Raw genomic sequence first — 22,518 nt, forward strand, 5'->3', positions numbered from 1 at the left:
ATCTTTAGATAATGAAGTCTCCCAGGTAGCAGTATAATGTGTAGTTAAAAATGAATCTTGAACAATGCTATAATCATCTTGTCCAGATTGACCAATTTGTCTCAACCCCAACTTGGACAGGTCTTATTAGAGGATAAAACTGCTTTGCCAATTCAATTCTTTATTCAGTACAAGTGCCTGCGGTTCAGATTTAGTGGTGAATTACCTTACCCTGAACAGCTGGCCAAAATGACTTGAAAGAAGACCAATTTATTTAGCACAATCAGACACCAGGAACATAAAAAAAATGATCTCATGGTCACTTAAGTCCTATCCGTTGATAGCAACACATTTCTTCACTGCCACAAAAAACTTTCCCCAAATTTGCCAGCCACCTCTTTGTCTCCCCAACCTCTCTCCCTACCACCATCCATCCCTTGTCCCATTTGTCCTTTCCTCCCTCTTTTCCTAATTTTTCTTCTCTCCTCCCTCCCTTCATTCCTTCCTTCTTTCCTTCCTCTTTCTTCTCCTCCCTTCTTCCTTTTCTCTCTCCCTTTCTTCCCTTCCCCCCTCCCCCTTCCTGTCATTCCCTCCTTCCTTTCCTTAATGGTCACATTTAATCATCACTTTAAGAGAAAAACTCTAGACATATTTCCCCCTTCATTTGAGAGATTATATCAGTAAAAGAAAACTGAATAATTGTCAAAACAATGTGTCAGAGCAATTTTACTTAAACATGTGATAAATTAGGAAAAGCATTTTTTATCAGATTTCTCTGACACTAAACTATAAATTACAAATAACCTGCTATTAATACACTATTTTAGAAAATAAACTTGGAGCTTCATGTATGTTTTACTTTTAAAGGCTTTCTTTGCATATGTCACATCTCTATTCCTCTACAATATAATGGTATATTTTTTATTCTTTAAAATGAAGCAAGTTGAATTTTTTAAACGGCTACATTTTACAATCTCTTAAAAACTTAGTTGCAATATTAACCCCCATTTTTTAACATAATTCACTTAGTAAAAATTATTTTCATTTCAAAATGGTAGCAGTTCCATATTTTCTAAACTAAGAATTTAATTTAAAAACTTTGCTAAAGGTGAAAGGAAGCTTAATATCAAATATGTGATTTTGAATTCAAGGTCTAGAACTATGAAAATCTAACTTATTCAAATACCATATCCTTATTCTCTTTTGGGAAACAATATTTCAATCACTGCATGTCTAAGGTTTGATCTGAACTTCACAAATTCAAAATTGAGTTTTTCTAGGGTCATGAAATGTTTTGTTGTATCATTGTACCTAATTTATGATGCTGCACAGCTACAATTATAATCCCCAAACTCCAATTCCTGTTAAAAAATGGAGTTTCTTTATCGCATTATTCATCAATTAACCTGCATTAATTGTGAAGCAACTGGTCTAGGTGCAAGGGTTAAATAAAATTATATGTACAGTACTGGGGCATGAGTGGTATTTATTTCAGGTCTCTGTGTTGTAAAGTTGAAGTAGACACATATTACTTAGATCATGATAATCATCACATACAAATCCTCCTCATTTGCTCTGTCCTCCATCCTATTCAAAATATTCTTGAATGAGTTCACTGGACATTTACTGTTTTTCTTAAAATAAAAAAAAATTGAAGTATTATTGATATTCAATCTTATATTGGTTTCAAGTATAAAAAACAGTGGTTTAACAGTTACCCATATTATTAAATCCTTGCCCTCACTAGTGCGATTACTATCTGTCAACATAGAAAGATGTTATAGAATCATTGACTATATTCCCTGAGCTGTACTACTATCCCCATAACCAACTTATATTATGACTGAAAAATTTTGTGCCTCTTTATCCTCCTCACCCTCTCAACCCAAATACCCCAACCCTCCTCCATGGTAACCCTATGTCACTTCTCAGTGTCTATGAGTTCACTACTGTTTTGTTCATTGTTTCACATTTTTTTAGTTTTTTAAAAATTAAAGTATCATTGATATGTAATCTTGTGATGGTTTCAAATACACAAGACAGTGGTTCAACATTCACCCATATTATCAAGTCCCCACCCCTCCACTGCGGTCACTGTCCATCAATGTAGTAAGATGTTATAGAGCCACTAATTGTATTCTCTGTGCTGTACTACCATCCCCATGATCAACCTATATTGTGATTATGAATTATTGTTTCCATTAATCCCCTTCTTTCTTCCCACCCACCCTCCCCAACCCTTCCCCTTTGGTAACCACTAGTCCCTTCTCGGTGTCTGTGAGTCTCTTGCTATTTTGTTCCTTCTTTTTTGCTTTGTTTTTATATTCCACAAATAGGTGAAATCATTTAGTATTTATCTTTCTCCACCTGGCTTATTTCACTGAGCATAATACCCTCTAGATCCATCCATGTTATTGCAAATGGGAGGAATTATTTTCTTTTTATGGCTGAATAATATTCCACTGTGTATATGTACAACATTCAAAAAAATTTTTTATTAAGATATCATTGATACACAACCTTAGGAAGGGTTCACATGAACAGCACTGTGGTTACTACATTCACCCATATTATCAAGTCCTCCCTACACAACCCACTGCAGTCATTGTCCATCAGCATAGTAAGATGCTATAGAGTCACTACTTGTCCTTTCTGTGCTATACTGCCTTCCCTGGGACCCCATTACCTCATGTGTGCTAATCATAATACCCCTAATCCCCTTCTCCTTCCAACCACACCCACCCGCCCCACCTTCTTTCCCTTTGGTAACTGCTCGGCCATTCTTGGAGTCTGTGAGTCTGCTGCTGTTTTGTTCCTTCAGTTTTGCTTTGTTGTTATACTCCACAAATGAGGGAAATCATTTGGTACATGTCTTTCTCTGCCTGGCTTATTTCACTGAGCATAATACCCTTTAGTTCCATCCATGTTGTTGCAAGTGGTAGGATTTGTTTTCTTTTTATGGCTGAATAATATTCCATTGTATATATGTACCACATCTTCTTTATCCATTGATCTATTGAGAGACACTGAGGTTGCTTTCATATTTTGGCTACTGTAAATAGTGCTGTGATAAACATAGGGGTGCATATGTCTTTTTGAATCAGGGATCTTGTTTTCTTTGGGTACATTCCTAGGAGTGGAATTCCTGGGTCAAATGGCATTTCTATTTTTAGTTTTTTGAGGAATCTCCATATTGCTTTACGCAATGGTTGAGCTAGTTTACATTCCCACCAGCAGTGTAGGAGGGTTCCCCTTTCTCCGCATCCTCACCAGCATTTTTTATTCCTTGTCTTTTGGATGTTGGCCATCCTAACGAATGTGAGGTGATATCTCATTGTGGTTTTAATTTGCATTTCCCTGATAACTAGTGATGTGGAGCATCTTTTCCTGTGCTTGTTGGTCATCTGAATTTCTTCTTTGGAGAATTGTCTGTTCATATCCTCCCCCCATTTTTTAATACAGTTATTTGCTTTTTGGGTGTTGAGGCATGTTAGTTCTTTATATATTTTGGATATTAACCTCTTATCAAATATGTTATTCACAAATATATTCTCCTATATTGTAGGATGCCTTTTTGTTTTACTTATGGTGCCCTTTGCTATACAGAAGCTAAGTTTGATGTACTCCCATGTGTTCACTTTTGCTTTTGTTTTCCTTGCCCAAGGAGATGTGTTCAGAAAAATGTTGCTCATATTTATATTCAAGAGGTTTTTGCCTATGTTTTCTTCTAAGAGTTTTATGGTTTCATGACTTACATTCGGGTATTTGATCTGTTTTGAGTTTACTTTTGTGTATAGAGTTAGACAGTAATCCAGTTTTGACAATACCAGTTGTTGAAGAGGCTATCATTTCCCCATTGTATGTCCATGGCTCCATATAGTATATTAATTGGCAATATATGTGTGTTTATATCTGGGCTCTCTATTCTGTTCCATTGATCTATGGGTCTGTTCTTGTGCCAATATCAAATTATTGTGAATACTGGCTTTGTAGTACAGCTTGAAGTCAGGGAGTATAATCCCCCCACCTTTGTTCTTCTTTCTCAGAATGTTGTTGGTATTTTGATAGGGATTGCATTGAATCTGAAAATAGCTTTGGGCAGGATGTCCTTTTTGACAATATTAATTCTTCCTATCCACAAGCACAGGATAGATTCCCATTTATTGATGTCTTCTTTAATTTCTCTCATGAGTGTCTTATAGTTTTCAGAAAAAAGGTCTTTCACCTCCTTGGTTAGGTTTATTTCTACATATTTTATTCTTTTTGATGCAATTGTAAATGGAATTGTTTTCATGATTTGTCTTTCTACCCCTTAGCTGTTAGTACATAGGAACACACAGAATTTCTGTATATTAATTTTGCATCCTACAACTTTGCTGAATTCAGTTATTCTAATAGTTTTTTTCTGGAGTCTTTAGGGTTTTCTATGTATAATATCATGTTGTATGCAAATAGTGACAGTTTACCTTCTTCCTTACCAATATGGATGCATTTTATCTCGTTGTGTTGTCTGATTACCATGGCTAGGACTGCCAGTACTATGTTTAGTAAAAGTGGTGATAGTGGACATTCTTGTCTTGTTTCTGATCTTAGACGAAAAGCTTTCAGCTTTTCACTATTAAGTGTGATTTTGGCTGTGGGTTTATTGTATATGTCCTGTATTATGTTGAGGTAAGTACCCTCTATACACATTTTGTTGAGAGTTTTATCATGAATGGATGTTGAATTTTGTCAGATGTTTTTATAGTATCTATTGATCTGATCATGTGATTTTTGTCCTTTTCTGTGATGTGGTGTGTGATGTTGCCTGATTTTCAAATATTGTACTATGCTTGCATCTCTGGAGTAAATCACACTTGGCCATGATGGATGATCTTTTTGATCTATTTTTGAATTTGGTTTGCTAATATTTTGTTGAGTATTTTTGCATCTATGTTCATTGGGAATATTGGTCCATAATTTTCTGTTTTCGTGTTGTCTTTGTCTGGTTTTGGTATTAGGTGATGCTGGCCTCATAGTTTGGCAGTAATCCCTCCTCTTCTACTTTTTGGAATACTTTAAGAAGGATGGGTATAAGATCTTCTTTAAGTGTTTGATAAAATTCAGCTGTGAAGCTGTCTGGACCCCAGATTTTGTTTTAAGGTAGTTTTTTGATTACCAATTCAATTTCATTGCTGGTAATTGGTCTGTTCAGATTTTCTATTTTTTCCTGGGCCAGTCTTGGAAGGTTTTCTTTTTCTAGAAAGTTGTTCATTTCTTCTAGATTGTAAAATTTATTGGCTTACAATTTTTCATAGCATTCTCTAATAATTCTTTGAATTTCTGTGGTGTCTGTTGTGATTATTCCTTTTTCATTGCTGATTTTGTTTATGTGTGTACTCTCTCTTTTTTTGTGATAAGTCTGATTAGGGGTTTATCTATTTTGTTTATTTTCTCAAAGAACCAGCTCCTGGTTTCATTGATTCTATTGTTATCTTCTTGTCAACTTTACTTATTCATTTTGTTTTATTTATTTCTGCTCTTATCTTTATTACATCCCTCCTTTTACTGACTTTGGGCTTCACTTGTTCTTCTTTTTCTACTTTCTTATTTGTGAGCTTAGAATTTTTATTTGGGATTGTTCCTGTGTCTTGAGGTAAGCCTATATTTCTATGTACTTTCCCCTTAGAACTGCCTTCACTGTTTTCCATAGGTTTTGGGCTGTTGAGTTGTTGTTTTCATTTGTCTCCATATATTGCTTGATCTCTGTTTTTATGGCCATTGTTCCACTGATTATTTAGAAGCATGTTGTTTAGCCTCCATGTGTTTGTAGGTTTTTCTGTTTTCTATGCATAATTTATTTCTAGTTTCATACCATTGTGGTCTGAGAAGCTGCTTGATACAACTTCAGTCTTTTTGAATTTATTGAGGCTCTTTTTGTGGCCTAGTATGTGATATATTCTGGAAAATGTTCCATGTACACTTGAGAAGAATAGGTATCCTGCTGCTTTTGGGTGGAATGTTCTGTAGATAGCTGATCTAATGTATTTTTCAGAGCCTCTGTCTCCTTATTTTCTGTCTTGTTGATCTGTTTATTGATGTGAGTGGTGTATTAAATTCTCCTAAAATGAATGTGCTGCAGTCTATTTTCCCCTTTAATTCTATTAGTATTTGTTTCACATATTTAGGTGCTCCTATATTGGGTGCATGAATATTTATAATGGTTATACCCTCTTGTTGGACTGACCACTTTATCATTATATAATGTCCTTTTTTGTCTCTTGTGACTTTCTTTGTTCTGAAATCTATTTTGTCTGACATAAGTACTGCTATTCCTGCTTTTTTCTCCATTATTTGCATGAAATATCTTTTGCCATAGCTTCACTTTTAGTCTGTGTAGGTATTTGGGTTTGAAGTGACTCTCTTCTAGGCAGCATATAGATGGGTCTTGTTTTTTTATCCATTCTGCCACTCTATGTCTTTGGTTGGTGCATTCAGTACATTTGCATTTAAGGTGATTATTGATAGATATGTACTTATTGCCATTTTATTAATTGTTTTCTGGTTGTTTATATCTCCTCCCAGCTACTTTTTTCCTCTCTTATACTCCTCTTTTATTTGATGGGTTTCTTTAGTGTTGTGATTAGATTTTCTTTCTTTCATCTTTTTTTTTGTGTGTATGTTTGTGCCTGTATCTGTTGTAGGCTTTAGATTTGTGGTTACCAAAGGTTCAAGGAGTTTCCTTATTGTCTAACAGTCTATCTTAAATTGCCGATTACTCTATTTTGTTTTATTATAATCTTTGTTTAAGGTATCATTGATATACACTCTTATGAAGGTTTCACAAGACAATGTGGTTACTAGATTCACCCTTGTTATCAAGTGCCTCCCATACCCCATTGCAGTCACTATCCATCAGTGTAGTAAGATGCCAGAGCCTTTACTTGGGTTCTCTGTGCTACATTGTCTTCCCCGTGACCCCACACATACCCTGTGCACTAATCATGATACCCCATAATCCCCTTTTCCCTCCCTCCCAACCTGCCCTCTCCCACCCCTCCCCTTTGGTAACCGCTAGTCCCTTCTTGGAGTCTGTGAGTATGCTGTTGTTTTGTTCCTTCAGTTTTGCTTCATTGTTATACTCCACAAATGAGGGAAATCATTTGGTACTTGTCTTTCTCCACCTGGCTTATTTCACTGAGCATAATATCCTCCAGCTCCTTCCATGTTGTTGAAAATGGTAGGATTTGTTTTCTTCTTATAGCTGAATAATATTCCACTGCACATATGTACCACCTCTTCTTTATCCATTCATCTACAGATGGACACTTAAATTGCTTCCATTTCTTGGCTATTGTAAATAGGGCTGTGATAAACATAGGGGTGTCTTTTTGAATATGAGAAGTTGTTTTCTTTGGGTAAATTCCTAGGAGTGGAATTCCTGGGTCAAATGGTATTTTTATTTTTAGTTTTTTGAGGTACCTCCATATTGCTGTCCACAATGGTTGAACTAGTTTACATTTCCATGATACTCTATTTCAAACACAATCTAAAGGTACTTTTCCTCCCCTTCTTCTTCTTCTTCCTCTTCCTCCATACTTTATATATTAGGTGTCATATTCTGCACTTTCTGTGTAACCCATGACTGATTTTGTTAGTACTTGCTTGGTACTTAATTGGTCTACTACCTCTACTGTGGGTTTATTTTCACTGACGACAGATATTTAGCCTTAGCAACATGTCCATGTACAGCAGTCCCTTTAACATATCCTGTAGGCCTGGCTTAGTGGTGGTGAATTCCTTCAACTTTTCTTTATCTGAAAATTGTTTAATCCATACTTCAAATTTAAATGATAGTCTTTCTGGGCAGAGTATTCTTAGTTGGAGGTCCTTCTGTTTCATTAAATTCAATATATCATGCCCCTACCTTCTGGCCCATAAAGTTTCTGCTGAGAAATCTGCTGTTAGTCTGAAAGGGTTTCCTTTTTAATAATCTTTTTTCTCTTTCTGGCTGCTTTCAATACTCTCTCCTGTACTTGATCTTTGCCATTTTAATTATTATATGTCTTGGTGGTGTCTTCATAGGGTTCCTTTTGTTTGGGGCTCTCTGAGCTTCCATGACCTGAGTGTCTATTCCCTTCCCTAATTTGGGGAAGTTTTCAACAATTATTTCCTCAAAGAGACTTTCTATCCCTTAGTCTCCCTCTTCGCCTTTCTGGTATCCCTATTTTGTGAATGTTGCTTCATTTGGATTGGTCACACAGCTCTCTTATTATTTTTTCATTCCTAGATATCCTTTTTTCTCTCTGTTTTTTGGCTTCATTGTTTCTTGCTCTCTAATTTCCATCACTGACAACTTCTTCAATCTGTGAAACTCTGCTGTTAAATCCCTCCATTGTATTTTTCATTTCAGATACTGTATTCTTCAGCTCTGAGTGAATTTTTCAGGTCATCTATCTTTTTGTTCAGGTCCTCCATGAGATCCTGACTATTTTTCTGTAGATCCATGAGCATGCTTATGACTTTTACTTTAAAGTCTTTATCAAGCAGATTGGTGATTTCAGTTTCGCTCAGACCTCTTTCTGGTGTTTTGTCTTGTAGTTTTGTTTGGAATAAATTCCTCTGTGTTCTCATTTTTTAAGTGTTTCGTATGGAGTAAAGGTTTTATGGAGCAGGTGCTCTCGAGTGCCCAGTTCAAGACACTTCACTTTCCTGTGCAGGAGCCCTAGCTGTTGGTGTGCAGTGGGCAGGGCACCTTTCTGTCTGGCTTGCAGTGATCTGATTTCACATGGGCTGTGTGGGCTGTCAGCTGGTTGTACTCATGAGGCTGTACTGCTGGAGATGCTGTGGGTGAAGCTACCCCCCTCCATCTGGCCTACAGCAATGCAGGGGCCACAGGCGAGTTGGGCCTGCACCTGCTGGAAGAAGCTCCTGGGGCTGGCTCTTGCAGCACTTCACCAGGTGGGCTGAAACAGTGGCAGGAAAGCTGGGAGGGTCTCCCTCTGCCTCCTGGCAGCAAGGTCTGACTCCACTGCCAGGCTAAGTGGGCCATCAGCAGGCCTCACACTGCAGGGAGGAGCCTTGTGGCTGCATTGCCAGTTAGGGTGATGGAGTGTCTGGGGCTCCTGAGAGTTCCCAACCTGTTGGGCTGAGGGCAGGCTGGGGAGGTATTGTCCACCTGCTCTTTCTCCTGACCAGAGAGCCCTGTGTAACCCTTCCTCCTCTGGTGCCCTTCCCACTGCTGGGAAATCTTTCAAACAGCCCATTTTGTTTTTGTCTTGGGGGGTGGTAGAGCATGCCTGTTCTCCACAAGCAGCTGGAATCAGCCTCCCTGAGTGTTCTGCCTGTCTCTGTTGTTCAGCCTCATTAATCACTAGAGCACCATGTAATGTGGGTTCATGTTCCCAGAGCAGATCTCCAGGGCCAGGTGTTCAGTGGTCCTGGGCTCCTACTCACTCCTTGCTACATTCCTCTTCCTCCTGCCCATGGGCTGGGGTGGGGGTAGGGCTTGGGTCCCACTGGATCTTGGCTTTGCCACTTTAACCTTTTCTGTGAGGTCTTCTCTTCTTCCCCAGATCTATGTATCTAGTTCTTCAGTCTTCAGGTAGTTTTCAGTTTTAGCTGTATTTGCTGTAATTTCATGTTCTCTGTGTTTTGGGAGGAGATTTCTGCCTTGCCTTCCTACTCCACCATCTTTTTCCAGAATCTTTGCTTTGTTCTTATGTTCCACAAATAGGTGATATCTTATGGTATTTGTCTTTTTTCTGCCTGTCTTATTTCACTGACTACAATACCCTCTATTTCTATCAATGCCATTGTATTTATTTTCTTTTTATGGCTGAATAATACTCCATAGTGTATGTATACCGTATCTTCTTTATCCATTCAATTGATGGACACAGATTCCTTCCATATCTCAGTTATTGTAAATAATGTACCGATAAACATAGGGGTGCATATATCTTTTTGATTTAGGGTATTTTTCTCTTCACGTAAAATTCCTAGAAGTGTAATTACTGGGTTGAATGGCATTTCTATTTTTAGTTTTCTGAGGAACCTCCATACTGCTTTCCACAGTAGCTGCACTAACTCACATTTCCTCCAACAGCGTAGGTGGGTTCTCTTTTCTCCACATCCTCACGGACACTTGTTAATTCTTGTCTTTTGGATAGCAGCTATTCTAACTAGTGTGAGGTAAGATCTCATTGTGGTTTTAATTTGCACTTCCCTGATGATTAGCAATGTGGAGAATCTTTTCATGTGCCTGTTGAGCATTAAGGGACATTTATTATTTATTGGCTGCTCAGCACCCTTTCTCTATTTTCAATATACCCCAATTTTGGGGAGGTAATCAGCTCTCCTTCATTATGAAGGGCTTTGGTGAAGAAGGTTTTAATCGAAGTTCTCTGTTCACCACTAGCTAAGAGATGGGTGTGTGACCCAAGCAAGGTCAACTGGACACTCTCTTCCAGGACTTTAAATTTTGAACAGGTACACAGTATGGAGAAAAAAAAGAGAATCACAAAGAGACCTCGTATTTCTTGCTAACAAGATGTCCAGGCATTCTCAGGTCGTTTTTCTTTTCATAAGCCTTATTCAATTGCCTTTATGCTAATTCCATGAAGTTTACTTTTTCCTTGATTTAATCAGAGGATGTTTTCTATTACTTGCATCCAGAGAACCCTAACTGATACACAATTAAAGTACATTTGATTATTTTACCTCTTTGTTTAAAATTCTTTAAGGGTTGCCATTGCCTGTAGGACATAATCAAATCCTTGGTCTGGTAAGGAAGGATCCCCATTTTTTAGCATCAACTCTCTCTATTCAACCTCATTAATTTCTACCTCATCCCCTTTATTTCAGCCATATGGAATTATAATTTCTATAATATACTATGTCGTTTCCCACCCCAGTGAAAAGTACAGTTTGTTCCCTTTGCCAGATTCGCCTTTCTCATTTTATCTAACTTGTTAAGTCCAACTTGTTTTTTAATGCTTGGCTTATGTTTTATCATATTCAAGAAGTTTTTCCTGACATCAGTAATCTTTCCTGGTTTATTTATACGTCCTCTTCTTGAAGTAAGTCTGTGGAGCATCACCCATCCAAGGGAAGTAGAAAACTATGGCAGCTAAGACTCTGGAACCAGACTGCTTAGATTCTAATCCCTTTGCTGTCTCTTTACTACTTGACCTTGGGCAGGTTATTTAACCTCATTGTGCTTCAGTATCAAACCTACAGTGTTGTGAGCATTAATACATGTGAAGTACTTAGATCAGTGACTGGCGTATAATTTGTGCTAAATATGTGCTAGGTATTATCCTGAAATGTATTTCTAATCATAGTGTTCTTATTGCTTTTTATCTTTCACCTTTTTTAATCTGTGCATTCCTATGTTGTCCAACTCTATATTCCCCAGACACTTAGTAGCTCAATAAAAATTTGTTAATGTTAAAAGACTATAATAGACACTGATAGTGTTTTACAGTCTATAAGCCCTTTTGGATTATTACCTCATTTGCTTATACCTCAAACATTAAAGTTAGGATTGTTTTATTTAAAACTTTACATAGAGAAAATATTTCCTGATATTAAAATAAATACTCCCCCAAAGTTACCTCTCTTTCTTGTCCCCTGCCCCCCCCCCCACACGCACACATTTGTTTTATGTTTATTTAGGGTCATTTTACTGACAATGTAGTGATTGAAGCTACAAAAGGCAAGAACTGACCACGTCTTCACAAATTATTTTTTAATATAAGGGGTAGAAGCAGGAAAAACATCTCCATTACTTAGCAAGAGAAGGGAGATTTTATATATATATATATATCGTCATGTATATGACATTTACAAATTCTGTTTTCTGTGGTCCCACACACGGCACTTGAACTTCTCCTCTCAACTAACTTTGGACTTATATTTAAAGACTATGACTTTGAAGAAGCAGCAGGTTAGCGGTGCTTTCTGTAAAAGACAAATTTATTCGTCTTAAGACAGCTGAACAGGTCAATGCCTTCCCTAAGGGGCAGACTTACAAACCCTTCACCAGGGAGGATGGGCTTCTTCTCCCACTCTTATATCTAGTGGCTTTTAAAGGAGACCATAGTGTCAATGGCAGAATGGAGTGCAGATATGGAAATGAGCTCTTATGTTCACGTAGTACTGTTTTGTGACATACAGTTTGCATGAAACAAATGCCATGAGTAGGCAGATTTATATAGCTTGCTGTAGAACCTAATATTAATTACTCACAGTTGAATACTTGCAGTAAGCAAGGCAAGGTGGGAAGCATTTTCATATACTACTTAATCCTCATGACAACCTACAAGGCAGATAGTATCATTATGCACATTGTACAGATACATAAACTCAGGTTCAGAAAGGATGAACAACTTACCTACAGTCACGCAGCTGTAGTAGAAGAGTCCAGCTTTGAACCCCGACAATCTAACTTCAAAGCCCTTGCTTTAAACATTATAACATACTGTCTCCTCTGGTTATAAATGGTCTTGGAAGTATTTTTATAACTTAATATGATGGTATGAAAAAAAAAACATACTGCTTGTTTCTGTATCAGCACATTGCAATCATAAAGGACTCAATGTCTGACATAGACTATATATACAAATACATACATATATATGCCACCAAATGGTAGTCCCATTTATAGCTAATACTGGTAGGCAGTATATGCAGTAAGAACAATACAGGCTTAGGAACCAAACAGACTTGGATTTGAATCTTTGCTCTGTTACTTCCTAGGAGCGTGACATCTATGAGCCTCAGCTGTTTTTTCCTGAAAAATGGCTGTTAATGGTAGTTATAAAGCAGTAGAAAAAAAATTATATGTATTTATATAATATTTACATGTTTTTATATACACACACATCTATTGCTATATGGTGAATGTGAATGTGAGTTGTGTGCCCTGTACCCAGAAGAGGAAACCAAGATCCAGAGAACAACTTGGTACAATCAAGCTATTTGCAAATGACAAAAAGAAAAAAAGGACCCCTGAATTCAGGTCCTCTGAGTCTAAGATCAAGGTACTTTAAATGCAAGTTGCTTACTATCACATAATTTTTATTCCTACCAAATTGCTGAAGTTCATTTTAAAAAGAAAACTGCCTTACTCCTTGTTTGTTTCAGAAAGTAGTTCTATAACAACTAAATACCTTCAGTACAATTGATTACTTCTTTTGAGAATACTTGAAAATTATTTACAAGTGAGATAACTATAACATATAATCCTTTCAAATCTACTTTTCCTATTGACTCAGAAACATAAAAGATATATAGTATTTTTATTCTAGCTAGGTAAACCACATTTATATCAATATATTCCTATGTTTCTAGTTGATGCCATAATTTTGCAGAATGGATTCCAATGAGGCTTAGAAATGCAATCTTTGTACTAAAAACATGTCTATTTGAGTATGGCACTGCACAAACACCAATATTAATTTCTAACATATTTTTAAATGATTCATGTTTTGTTACTTTTGTTTGTTTATTTATAGGTAACTTTCAATCACCTTATCGCTAGAGGAGGAAAACTGGCACAGATAACTCAGAAGAGTGAATAACCAATTCCAGATGACTGTATTTTATTCTATAATATATTATGGCTGCAAAGTCCCTTTAGAAGTTGTTTAAATGTAAACAGCTCAATTGAGCTACTTATTTGATATTCAATAGATTTTTGAAAATACCAGTTGTTTAGGGAATTTAATTAAAGCCAACTTTACGTATAAGGGTTATGATCTTTCCCTTATATTATTCCTTTTTCATTTGTGGCTGTTTTCGATGCTTGCATTAATTTGTTTCCTTGATCACACTTGAGCTGAACTGAGGAGAGAGAATAGGGTGTTTGCTGACAGGGGAAAGCTGCCTAAACATCGACGGGAAATGGTCTTGGAGAGTGAACTGACTTACGAAAAATCTTCACTTTAAAGAGAAACTTTGGCCAGCTTTTATCTCTTTTTCCCATACCTTCTGCTTGATGATCATCTCATTGATGTCTTCAAGATCACCCACCATGACCCTCTGTGATTTTAGAACTCGGTCCAGCAGAGACAGCCAGTCGGTAAGTTCTGTCCAAGCCCGGCTGAAATCGGCCAGAGCAGGTACCTCCAGCAGCAATGAAGACGGCATTTCTAGTTCGGAGATGACAGTTTCCTTGGTAACCACGGCTTGTGTCACCAGAGTAACAGTCTGACTAGGAGCTGCAAATTTTTTTGACAAAATGAAAAGAAAAACATAAAAATTAGAAACAAGCTAAGAAGCCAATTTCAGTCAATAAAACAACTTCAACTGAAGGGCAACAATTTGAGCCAAAGTGTTATTTATGACACTTTATGTTTTTCTCCTAACAGCATGAGTACCTTATATAGTACTACATGATAGGAATACTCAGAGACCCAAGCTTTTCATGAATACACATCTAGCTATCTTTCAAAATGATTTTGCTCATTCTTCTGGCTGGACAATTAATTTACGTAGTCCTTCTCAATAACAATGATATAGATTTTGGAATTGGTAAAGGAAAAAAAGTATGCAGACCTTGCCAGGTAAATTAAGTTTTGCTTATTTTTTTATTCAAAAGAAAAAGAAGGGGGGTGGGGCCAAGATGGTGGCATGAGTAGGACAGTGGGAATCTCCTCCCAAAAACATATATATTTTTGAAAATACAACAAATACAACTATCCCTAAAAGAGAGACCAGAAGACACAGGACAACAGCCAGACCACATCCACACCTGTGAGAACCCAGCACCTGGTGAAAGGGGTAAGATACAAGCCGCAGCCCGGCGGGACCCGAGGCCCCTCACCCCAGCTCCCAGTGGGAGGAGAGGAGTCGGAGCGGGGAGGGAGAGGGAGCCCAGGACTGCTAATCACCGAGCCCTAGCCATCCGCACCAGAACGCAGACACACAGTGCATGCATGGGGTGCTGGAAACTAGGGAAGCAGGACAGTAAGACCTGTGAGCGGGTCCCAAAGCCGGTGCCCCTGTGACAAAGAAAAGCGAGTGCTTTTTGAAAGTCTTAAAAGGACAGGGAACCCACTGCTGGACGGAAGCATCCCGGGTCACAGTCCAGCAGCTGGAAATTCCAGGGAACTCTGGGTGCACTAACCCCCTGGGCAACAGCTCTGAGACCCCTCACGGAGGTAAACAGCCAAACAGACCCCCGTCTGTTACCGCTCTGGGGCCGCCATAGCAGAGCAGCCGCCTGAGGCTGGCCATGCCCACAGCAAGGGAGCTTCCTCCATACCGGCTGGGCAAGATACAGAGACCCAGTCTACATGAAATTGCCCAACACAAGCCACTAGGGGTCGCAGTTGTTCAGTAAAGAAAGGCCAGGAGTCAAGGGAAAGAGTCTTGACTCTCCCAGCTGACAGACGCATCAATAGCACACCACTGAACCTATCAACATGAAAAGGCAAAAAAATATGATCCAGACAAGACTAACCCAGACAGCTTCGACATCCTCTACATCTTCCCCTGAGAAGGAACCTGGGGAGATAGATTTAACCACTCTTCCTGAAAAAGAATTCAAAACAAAAGTCATAACCATGCTGATGGACTTGCAGAGAAATACACAAGAACTAAGGAGGGAGAATACAGAAATAAAACAATCTCTGGAAGGACTTCAAAACAGAATGGATGAGATGCTAGAGACCATTAATGGACTAGAAAACAGAGAACAGGAACACAGAGAAGCTGATGCAGAGAGAGAGAGATAAAAGGATCTCCAGGAATGACCAATCAAAACAGAACAATATCCGCATTATAGGGGTACCAGAAGAAGAAGAGAGAGAAAAAAGGGATAGAAAGTGTCCTTGAAGAAATAATTGCTGAAAACTTCCCCAAACTAGGGGAGGAAATGGCCTCTCAGACCACAGAGGTACACAGAACTCCCATGACAAGGGATCCAAGGAGGGCAAAACCAAGACACATAATAATTAAAATGGCAAAGATCAAAGACAAGGACAAAGTATTAAAGGCAGCCAGAGAGAAAAAAAGGTCACCTACAAAGGAAAACCCATCAGGCTATCATCAGACTTCTCAACAGAAACCCTACAGGCCAGAAGAGAATGGCATGATATACTTAATGCAATGAAACAGAAAGGCCTCGAACCAAGAATACTGTATCCAGCATGATTACCATTTAAATATGCAGGAGGGATTAAACAATTCCCAGACAAGCAAAAGTTGAGGGAATTTGCCTCCCACAAACTACCTCTACAGGGCATCTTACAGGGACTGCTCTAGATGGGAGCACTCCTAAAAAGAGCACAGAACAAAACACCCAACATATGAAGAAGGGAGGAGGAGGAATAAGAAGGGAGAGAAATAAAGAATCATCAGACTGTGTTTATAATAGCTCAATAAGTGAGTTAAGTTAGACAGTAAGATAGTAAAGAAGATAACCTTGAACATTTGGTAACCACAAACTTAAAGCCTGCAATGGCAATAAGTACATACCTTTCAATAATCACCCTAAATGTAAATGGACTGAATGCACCAATCAAAAGACACAGAGTAATAGAATGGATAAAAAAGCAAGACCCATCCATATGCTACTTACAAGAGACTCACCTCAAACCCAAAGACATGCACAGACTTAAAGTCAAGGGATGGAAAAACATATTTCATGCAAACAACAGAGAGAAAAAAAGCAGGTGTTGCAATACTAGTATCAGACAAAATAGACTTCAAAATAAAGAAAGTAACAAAAGATAAAGAAGGACATTACATAATGATAAAGGGCTCAGTCCAACAAGAGGATATAACCATTATAAATATATATGTACCCAATACAGGAGCACCAACATATGTGAAACAAATACAAACAGAATTACAGGAGGAAATAGAATGCAATGCATTCATTGTAGGAGACTTCAACACACCACACACTCCAAAGGACAGATCCACCAGACAGAAAATAAGTAAGGACACAGAGGCACTGAACAACACACTAGAACAGATGGACCTAATAGACATCTACAGAACTCTACATCCAAAAGCAAAGGATACACATTCTTCTCAAGTGCACATGGAACATTCTCCAGAATAGACCACATACTAGGCCACAAAAAGAGCCTCAGTAATTTCCAAAAGATTGAAATCCTACCAACCAACTTTTCAGACCACAAAGGCATAAAACTAGAAATAAATTGTACAAAGAAAGCAAAAAGGCTCACAAACACATGGAGGCTTAACAACATGCTCCTAAATAGTCAATGGATCAATGACCAAATTAAAATGGAGTTCCAGCAATATATGGAAACAAACAACAACAACAACACAAAGCCCCAACTACTGTGGGACACAGCAAAAGCAGTCTTAAGAGGAAAGTATATAGCAATCCAGGCATATTTAAAGAAGGAAGAACAATCCCAAATGAATGGTCTAATGTCACAATTATCGAAATTGGAAAAAGAAGAACAAATGAGGCCTAAGGTCAGCAGAAGGAGGGACATAATAAAGATCAGGAAGAAATAAATAAAATTGAGAAGAATAAAACAATAGAAAAAATCAATGAAACCAAGAGCTGGTTCTTTGAGAAAATAAACAAAATAGATAAGCCTCTAGCCAGACTTATTAAGAGACAAAGAGAGTCAACACACATCAACAGAATCAGAAACAAGAATGGAAAAATCACGACGGACACCACAGAAATACAAAGAATTATCAGAGAATACTATGAAAACCTATATGCTAACAAGCTTGAAAACCTAGGAGAAATGGACAACTTCCTAGAAAAATACAACCTTCCAAGACTGACTCAGAAAGAAACAGAAAATCTAAATAGACCAATTATCAGCAATGAAATTGAAGCAGTAATCAAAAAACTACCCAAGAACAAAACCCCTGGGCCAGATGGATTTACCTCGGAATTTTATCAGACATACAGAGAAGACATTATACCCATTCTCCTTAAAGTTTTCCAAAAAATAGAAGAGGAAGGAATACTCCCAAACTCATTCTTTGAAGCCAACATCACCCTACCAAAACCAGGCAAAGACCCCACCAAAAAAGAAAACTGCAGACCAATATCCCTGATGAATGTAGATGCAAAAATACTCAGCAAAATATTAGCAAACCGAATTAAAAAATACATCAAAAGGATCATACACCATGACCAAGTGGGATTCATCCCAGGGATGCAAGGATGGTACAACATTAGAAAATCCATCAACATCATCCACCACATCAACAAAAAGAAAGACAAAAACCACACGATCATCTCCATAGATGCTGAAAAAGCATTCAACAAAATTCAACATCCATTCATGATAAAAACTCTCAACAAAATGGGTATAGAGGGCAAGTACCTCAACATAATAAAGGCCATATATGATAAACCCACAGCCAACATCATACTGAACAGCGAGAAGATGAAAGCTCTTCCTCTGCGATCCGGAACAAGACAGGGATGCCCACTCTCCCCACTGTTATTCAACATAGTACTGGAGGTCCTAGCCACGGCAATTAGACAAAACAAAGAAATACAAGGAATCCTGATTGGTAAAGAAGTTAAACTGTCACTATTTGCAGATTACATGATATTGTACATAAAAAACCCTAAAGACTCCACTCTGAAACTACTAGAGCTAATATAAGAAATCAGCAAAGTTGCAGGATACAAAATTAACACACAGAAATCTGTGGCTTTCCTATACACTAACAATAAACTAATAAAAAGAGAAATCAGGAAGAGAATTCCATTCACAATAGTATCAAAAAGAATAAAATACCTAGGAATAAACCTAACCAAGGAAGTGAAAGACCTATACCCTGAAAACTATAAGACACTCTTAAGAGAAATTAAAGATGTCACTAACAAATGGAAACTCATCCCATGCTCCTGGCTAGGAAGAATTAATATCGTCAAAATGGCCATCCTGCCCAAAGCAATATACAGATTCGATGCAATCCCTATCAAATTACCAACAGCATTCTTCAATGAACTGGAACAAATAGTTCAAAAATTCATATGGAAACACCAAAGACCCCGAATAGCTAAAGCAATCCTGAGAAGGAAAAATAAAGTGGGGGGGATCTCACTCCCCAATTTCAAGCTCTACTACAAAGCCACAGTAATCAAGACAATTTGATACTGGCACCAGAAAAGAGCCACAGTCCAATGGAACAGAATAGAGACTCCAAACATTAACCCAAACAGATATGGTCAACTAATATTCAATAAAGGGGCCATGGACATACAATGGGGGAAATGACAGTCTCTTCAACAGATGGTGCTGGTAAAACTGGACAGCTACGTGTAAGAAAATGAAACTGGATCACTGCCTAACCCCATACAGAAAAGTAAATTCGAAATGGATCAAAGACTTGAATATAAGTCATGAAACCATAAAACTCTTAGAAAAAAACAGGCAAAAATCTCTTAGACATAAACATGAGTGACCTCTTCTTGAACATATCTCCCCGGGCAAGGGAAACAAAAGCAAAAATGAACAAGTGGGACTATATCAAGCTGAAAAGCTTCTGTACAGCAAAGGACACCATCAATAGAACAAAAAGGTACCCTACAGTATGGGAGAATATATTCATAAATGAAAGATCTGATAAAGGGTTGACATCCAAGATATATAAAGAGCTCACACACCTCAACAAACAAAAAGTAAATAATCCAATTAAAAAATGGGCAGAGGAGCTGAACAGACAGTTCTCTAAAGAAGAAATTCAGATGGCCAACAGATACATGAAAAGATCCTCCACATCGCTTGTCATCAGAGAAATGCCAATTAAAACCACAATGAGATATCATCTCACACCAGTAAGGATGGCTACCATCCAAAAGACAAACAGCAACAAATGTTGGTGAGGTTGTGGAGAAAGGGGAACCCTCCTACACTGCTGGTGGGAATGTAAATTAATTCAACCATTGTGGAAAGCAGTATGGAGGTTCCTCAAAATGCTCAAAATAGAAATACCATTTGACCCAGGAATTCTACTTTTAGGAATTTACCCCAAGAATGCAGCAGTCCAGTTTGAAAAAGACAGATGCACCCCTATGTTTATCGCTGCACTATTTACAATAGCCAAGTTATGGAAGCAACCTAAATGTCCATCAGTAGATGAATGGATAAAGAAGATGTGGTACATATACACAATGGAATATTACTCAGGTATAAGAAAAAAACAGATCCTACCATTTGCAACAACATGGATTTAGCTAGAGGGTATTATACTCAGTGAAATAAGCCAGGTGTAGAAAGACAAGTACCAAATGATTTCACTCATATGTGGAGTATAAGAACAAAAGAAAACTGAAGGAACAAAACAGCAGCAGAATCACAGAACCCAAGAATGGGCTAATAATTACCAAAGGGAAAGGGACTGGGGAGGATGGGTGGGAAGGGAGGGATAAGGGTGGGAAAAAGGAAAGGGGGCATTACGATTAACATGTATAGTGGGGGGGGGGCACAGGGAGGGCTGTGCAACACAGAGAAGACAAGTAGTGATTTTACAGCATCTTACTATGTTGATGGACAGTGACTGTAAACAGGTATGTTGGGGGGACATGGTGAAGGGGGGAGCCTAGTAAACATAATGTCCTTCATGTAATTATAGATTAATGATACCAAAATAAAACTAATAAAAAAAATAAAATAAAAGAAGCAATGTATTATCCTTAAAAAAAATAAAATAAAATAAAAAGAAAAAGATAAAGAAGAGCAAAAGTAATGGTTGGATAAGATTTTAGTTCTGAGGATTTCCTAGAAAAGGAAGCAAATCACTTTGGAGGTGGACCCTAGAGAAATCAAAGCCAGTGAAATGTTCTTGTCTTTGCTCTGTATTTTATAGTTGGAGTAGTTTATCATATATTTTTTTCCTTTTCTTTCAGCTAGTAATAAAGTGGCTAGCAGTGAAGAAAACTCAAGCTAGATTATTTTTGGAACAGCACAACCAGTAAAGTTTTTCTACTTGGATATGAAACACTGTTTCCAAGTCATTAAGAAATATTAAAAGTGTTGAACACTGTGGTGTAAGATAGTACATGGTGGTGGTTAAGATCTGAAGTTCCTCAGTAAAATCATCTGGGAGAGAATCTGTCTCCCTGCCTTTGGGATTCTGTGACCTTGGTTAAGCTAACCTCTCTGAGCTTCAGATTTTCTCCTCAGTAAAGGAGGGATAATAATAGGGTAAAGCCATAGAGCATTTGTGCAGATTCAATGACTCATATGAGAAATACACACAGAACAACTCTAGAAAAATAACATTAGCACAGTTCCTGACACTAGTAGGTAAAGTAATGTTAGGCATTACTGTTTGTATAAACACCTGATAAACAAGAAACACAGTGATGAAAAAATATGGTGGGAAGTTGGAGATAAGGGATAGAAATATGTGAAGTATTTGGAGAAAACTCAGCCAAAGGTCTGTGTGTGGCCCTACATTTACTGAAAGGGATTGATACTAAATAGCAACAAACACCTAGGTTATCAAAGGTAAGTAATGAGGGATAGTGATGGCCTCATCTAGTTTATAGGCTCTGGCCACTGGTGCTAATAAATCCAGGAGACCAACAGCAAGGAAATAGTCACCTACATGGGTTTGGAGGAAAGCTTTGAGGGAAAACTGCAAAAGACAACATCTCAATGGGAAACTGGAGAGGCATGGACAACAAGAGAATTATTCTAGGAACATGAGAACAATGTGCCATGTTGGCATTCCACTCCATTCGGAGGAGGCCACAGTTACTTTTCACGGCCGTATTATTTTCTGCACTTTCAAGGTTGTCTTTTTGTTAGAGAAGATGAGAGGAATGGAGGGATGCTTCTTGTCTCAAGCTTCTCAGGGACAAGAAGGGGTTCCTACAGATGGAAGAAATAACCCTGAACAAGGCAGAAATAAATAACAAAAAAAGTGAGGCATCAGACAGAATAAAAAACTAAAGCCAAGGAGTAATGACTGAAAGACAGTAATACTGAGCAGATAAAGAAGAAATGGTTTCTTGAAGTCATCTCACCACTCTGAGGCTCTTTCTAGAAAGAATGAAAGATAATCTGAAACTGAAATAGCATTTTGTGATCCAAGAGTGTAGTGGGCGGGAGCATGAGCGCCAACAAGATGGAGAAATCTTCAAAAGGATGCTGAGAGAGGAGCTGATTCCCCGGAGAGGGTGCAAGGGTGAAGACGAAAGGTGAGCTGAATTAAAATATCACTGTGCGAGTTAACTGCCAAAGGCCCGCATGACTAGAAAATATGGACAAATTATTCTTAAAATAGATACACAGTAGATACAGAGGCATCACCCAGTAGTTTGGGAGAATTTCAAGGTTCTGGGAAGTATCAGGCAATGCTTTTGTTGTTGTTTTAAACCTGACTTATTGAAAATTGCACACTCCTGAGTGAGCTGAGATTTTTTTCTCTAGACTTACTTCTGACCAACAAAGTGCTCAGTGAAGTGGAAATGATCATGTCATCTTAAACTGCAATATGGTGAAGGATGAGAATCTAGAGAATGCTTTGATTTCAACTGTTTTCTGGAAAGCACATTAAAAAAAAAAGGTCTATTGAAAAGAAAGG

General features: G+C 38.0%; 1 protein-coding gene across 6 annotated transcripts in view; it reads right to left on the minus strand.

The window, feature by feature from the left end:
• The window catches only part of DMD (dystrophin), a 2,193,636-nt gene that overhangs the window by 619,558 nt on the left and 1,551,560 nt on the right, over positions 1 to 22,518 (minus strand). For all 6 annotated transcript variants that reach the window (XM_036917975.2, XM_057495970.1, XM_057495969.1 and 3 more), the window contains one exon: positions 13,951 to 14,183. In XM_036917975.2, coding sequence (XP_036773870.2) covers positions 13,951 to 14,183 — 233 coding nt within the window. The remainder of the gene's footprint in view (positions 1 to 13,950; positions 14,184 to 22,518) is intronic.

Source organism: Manis pentadactyla, chromosome X (genome assembly GCF_030020395.1).
Source record: "Manis pentadactyla isolate mManPen7 chromosome X, mManPen7.hap1, whole genome shotgun sequence".
In the NCBI taxonomy this organism is placed as follows: Eukaryota; Metazoa; Chordata; class Mammalia; order Pholidota; family Manidae; genus Manis; species Manis pentadactyla.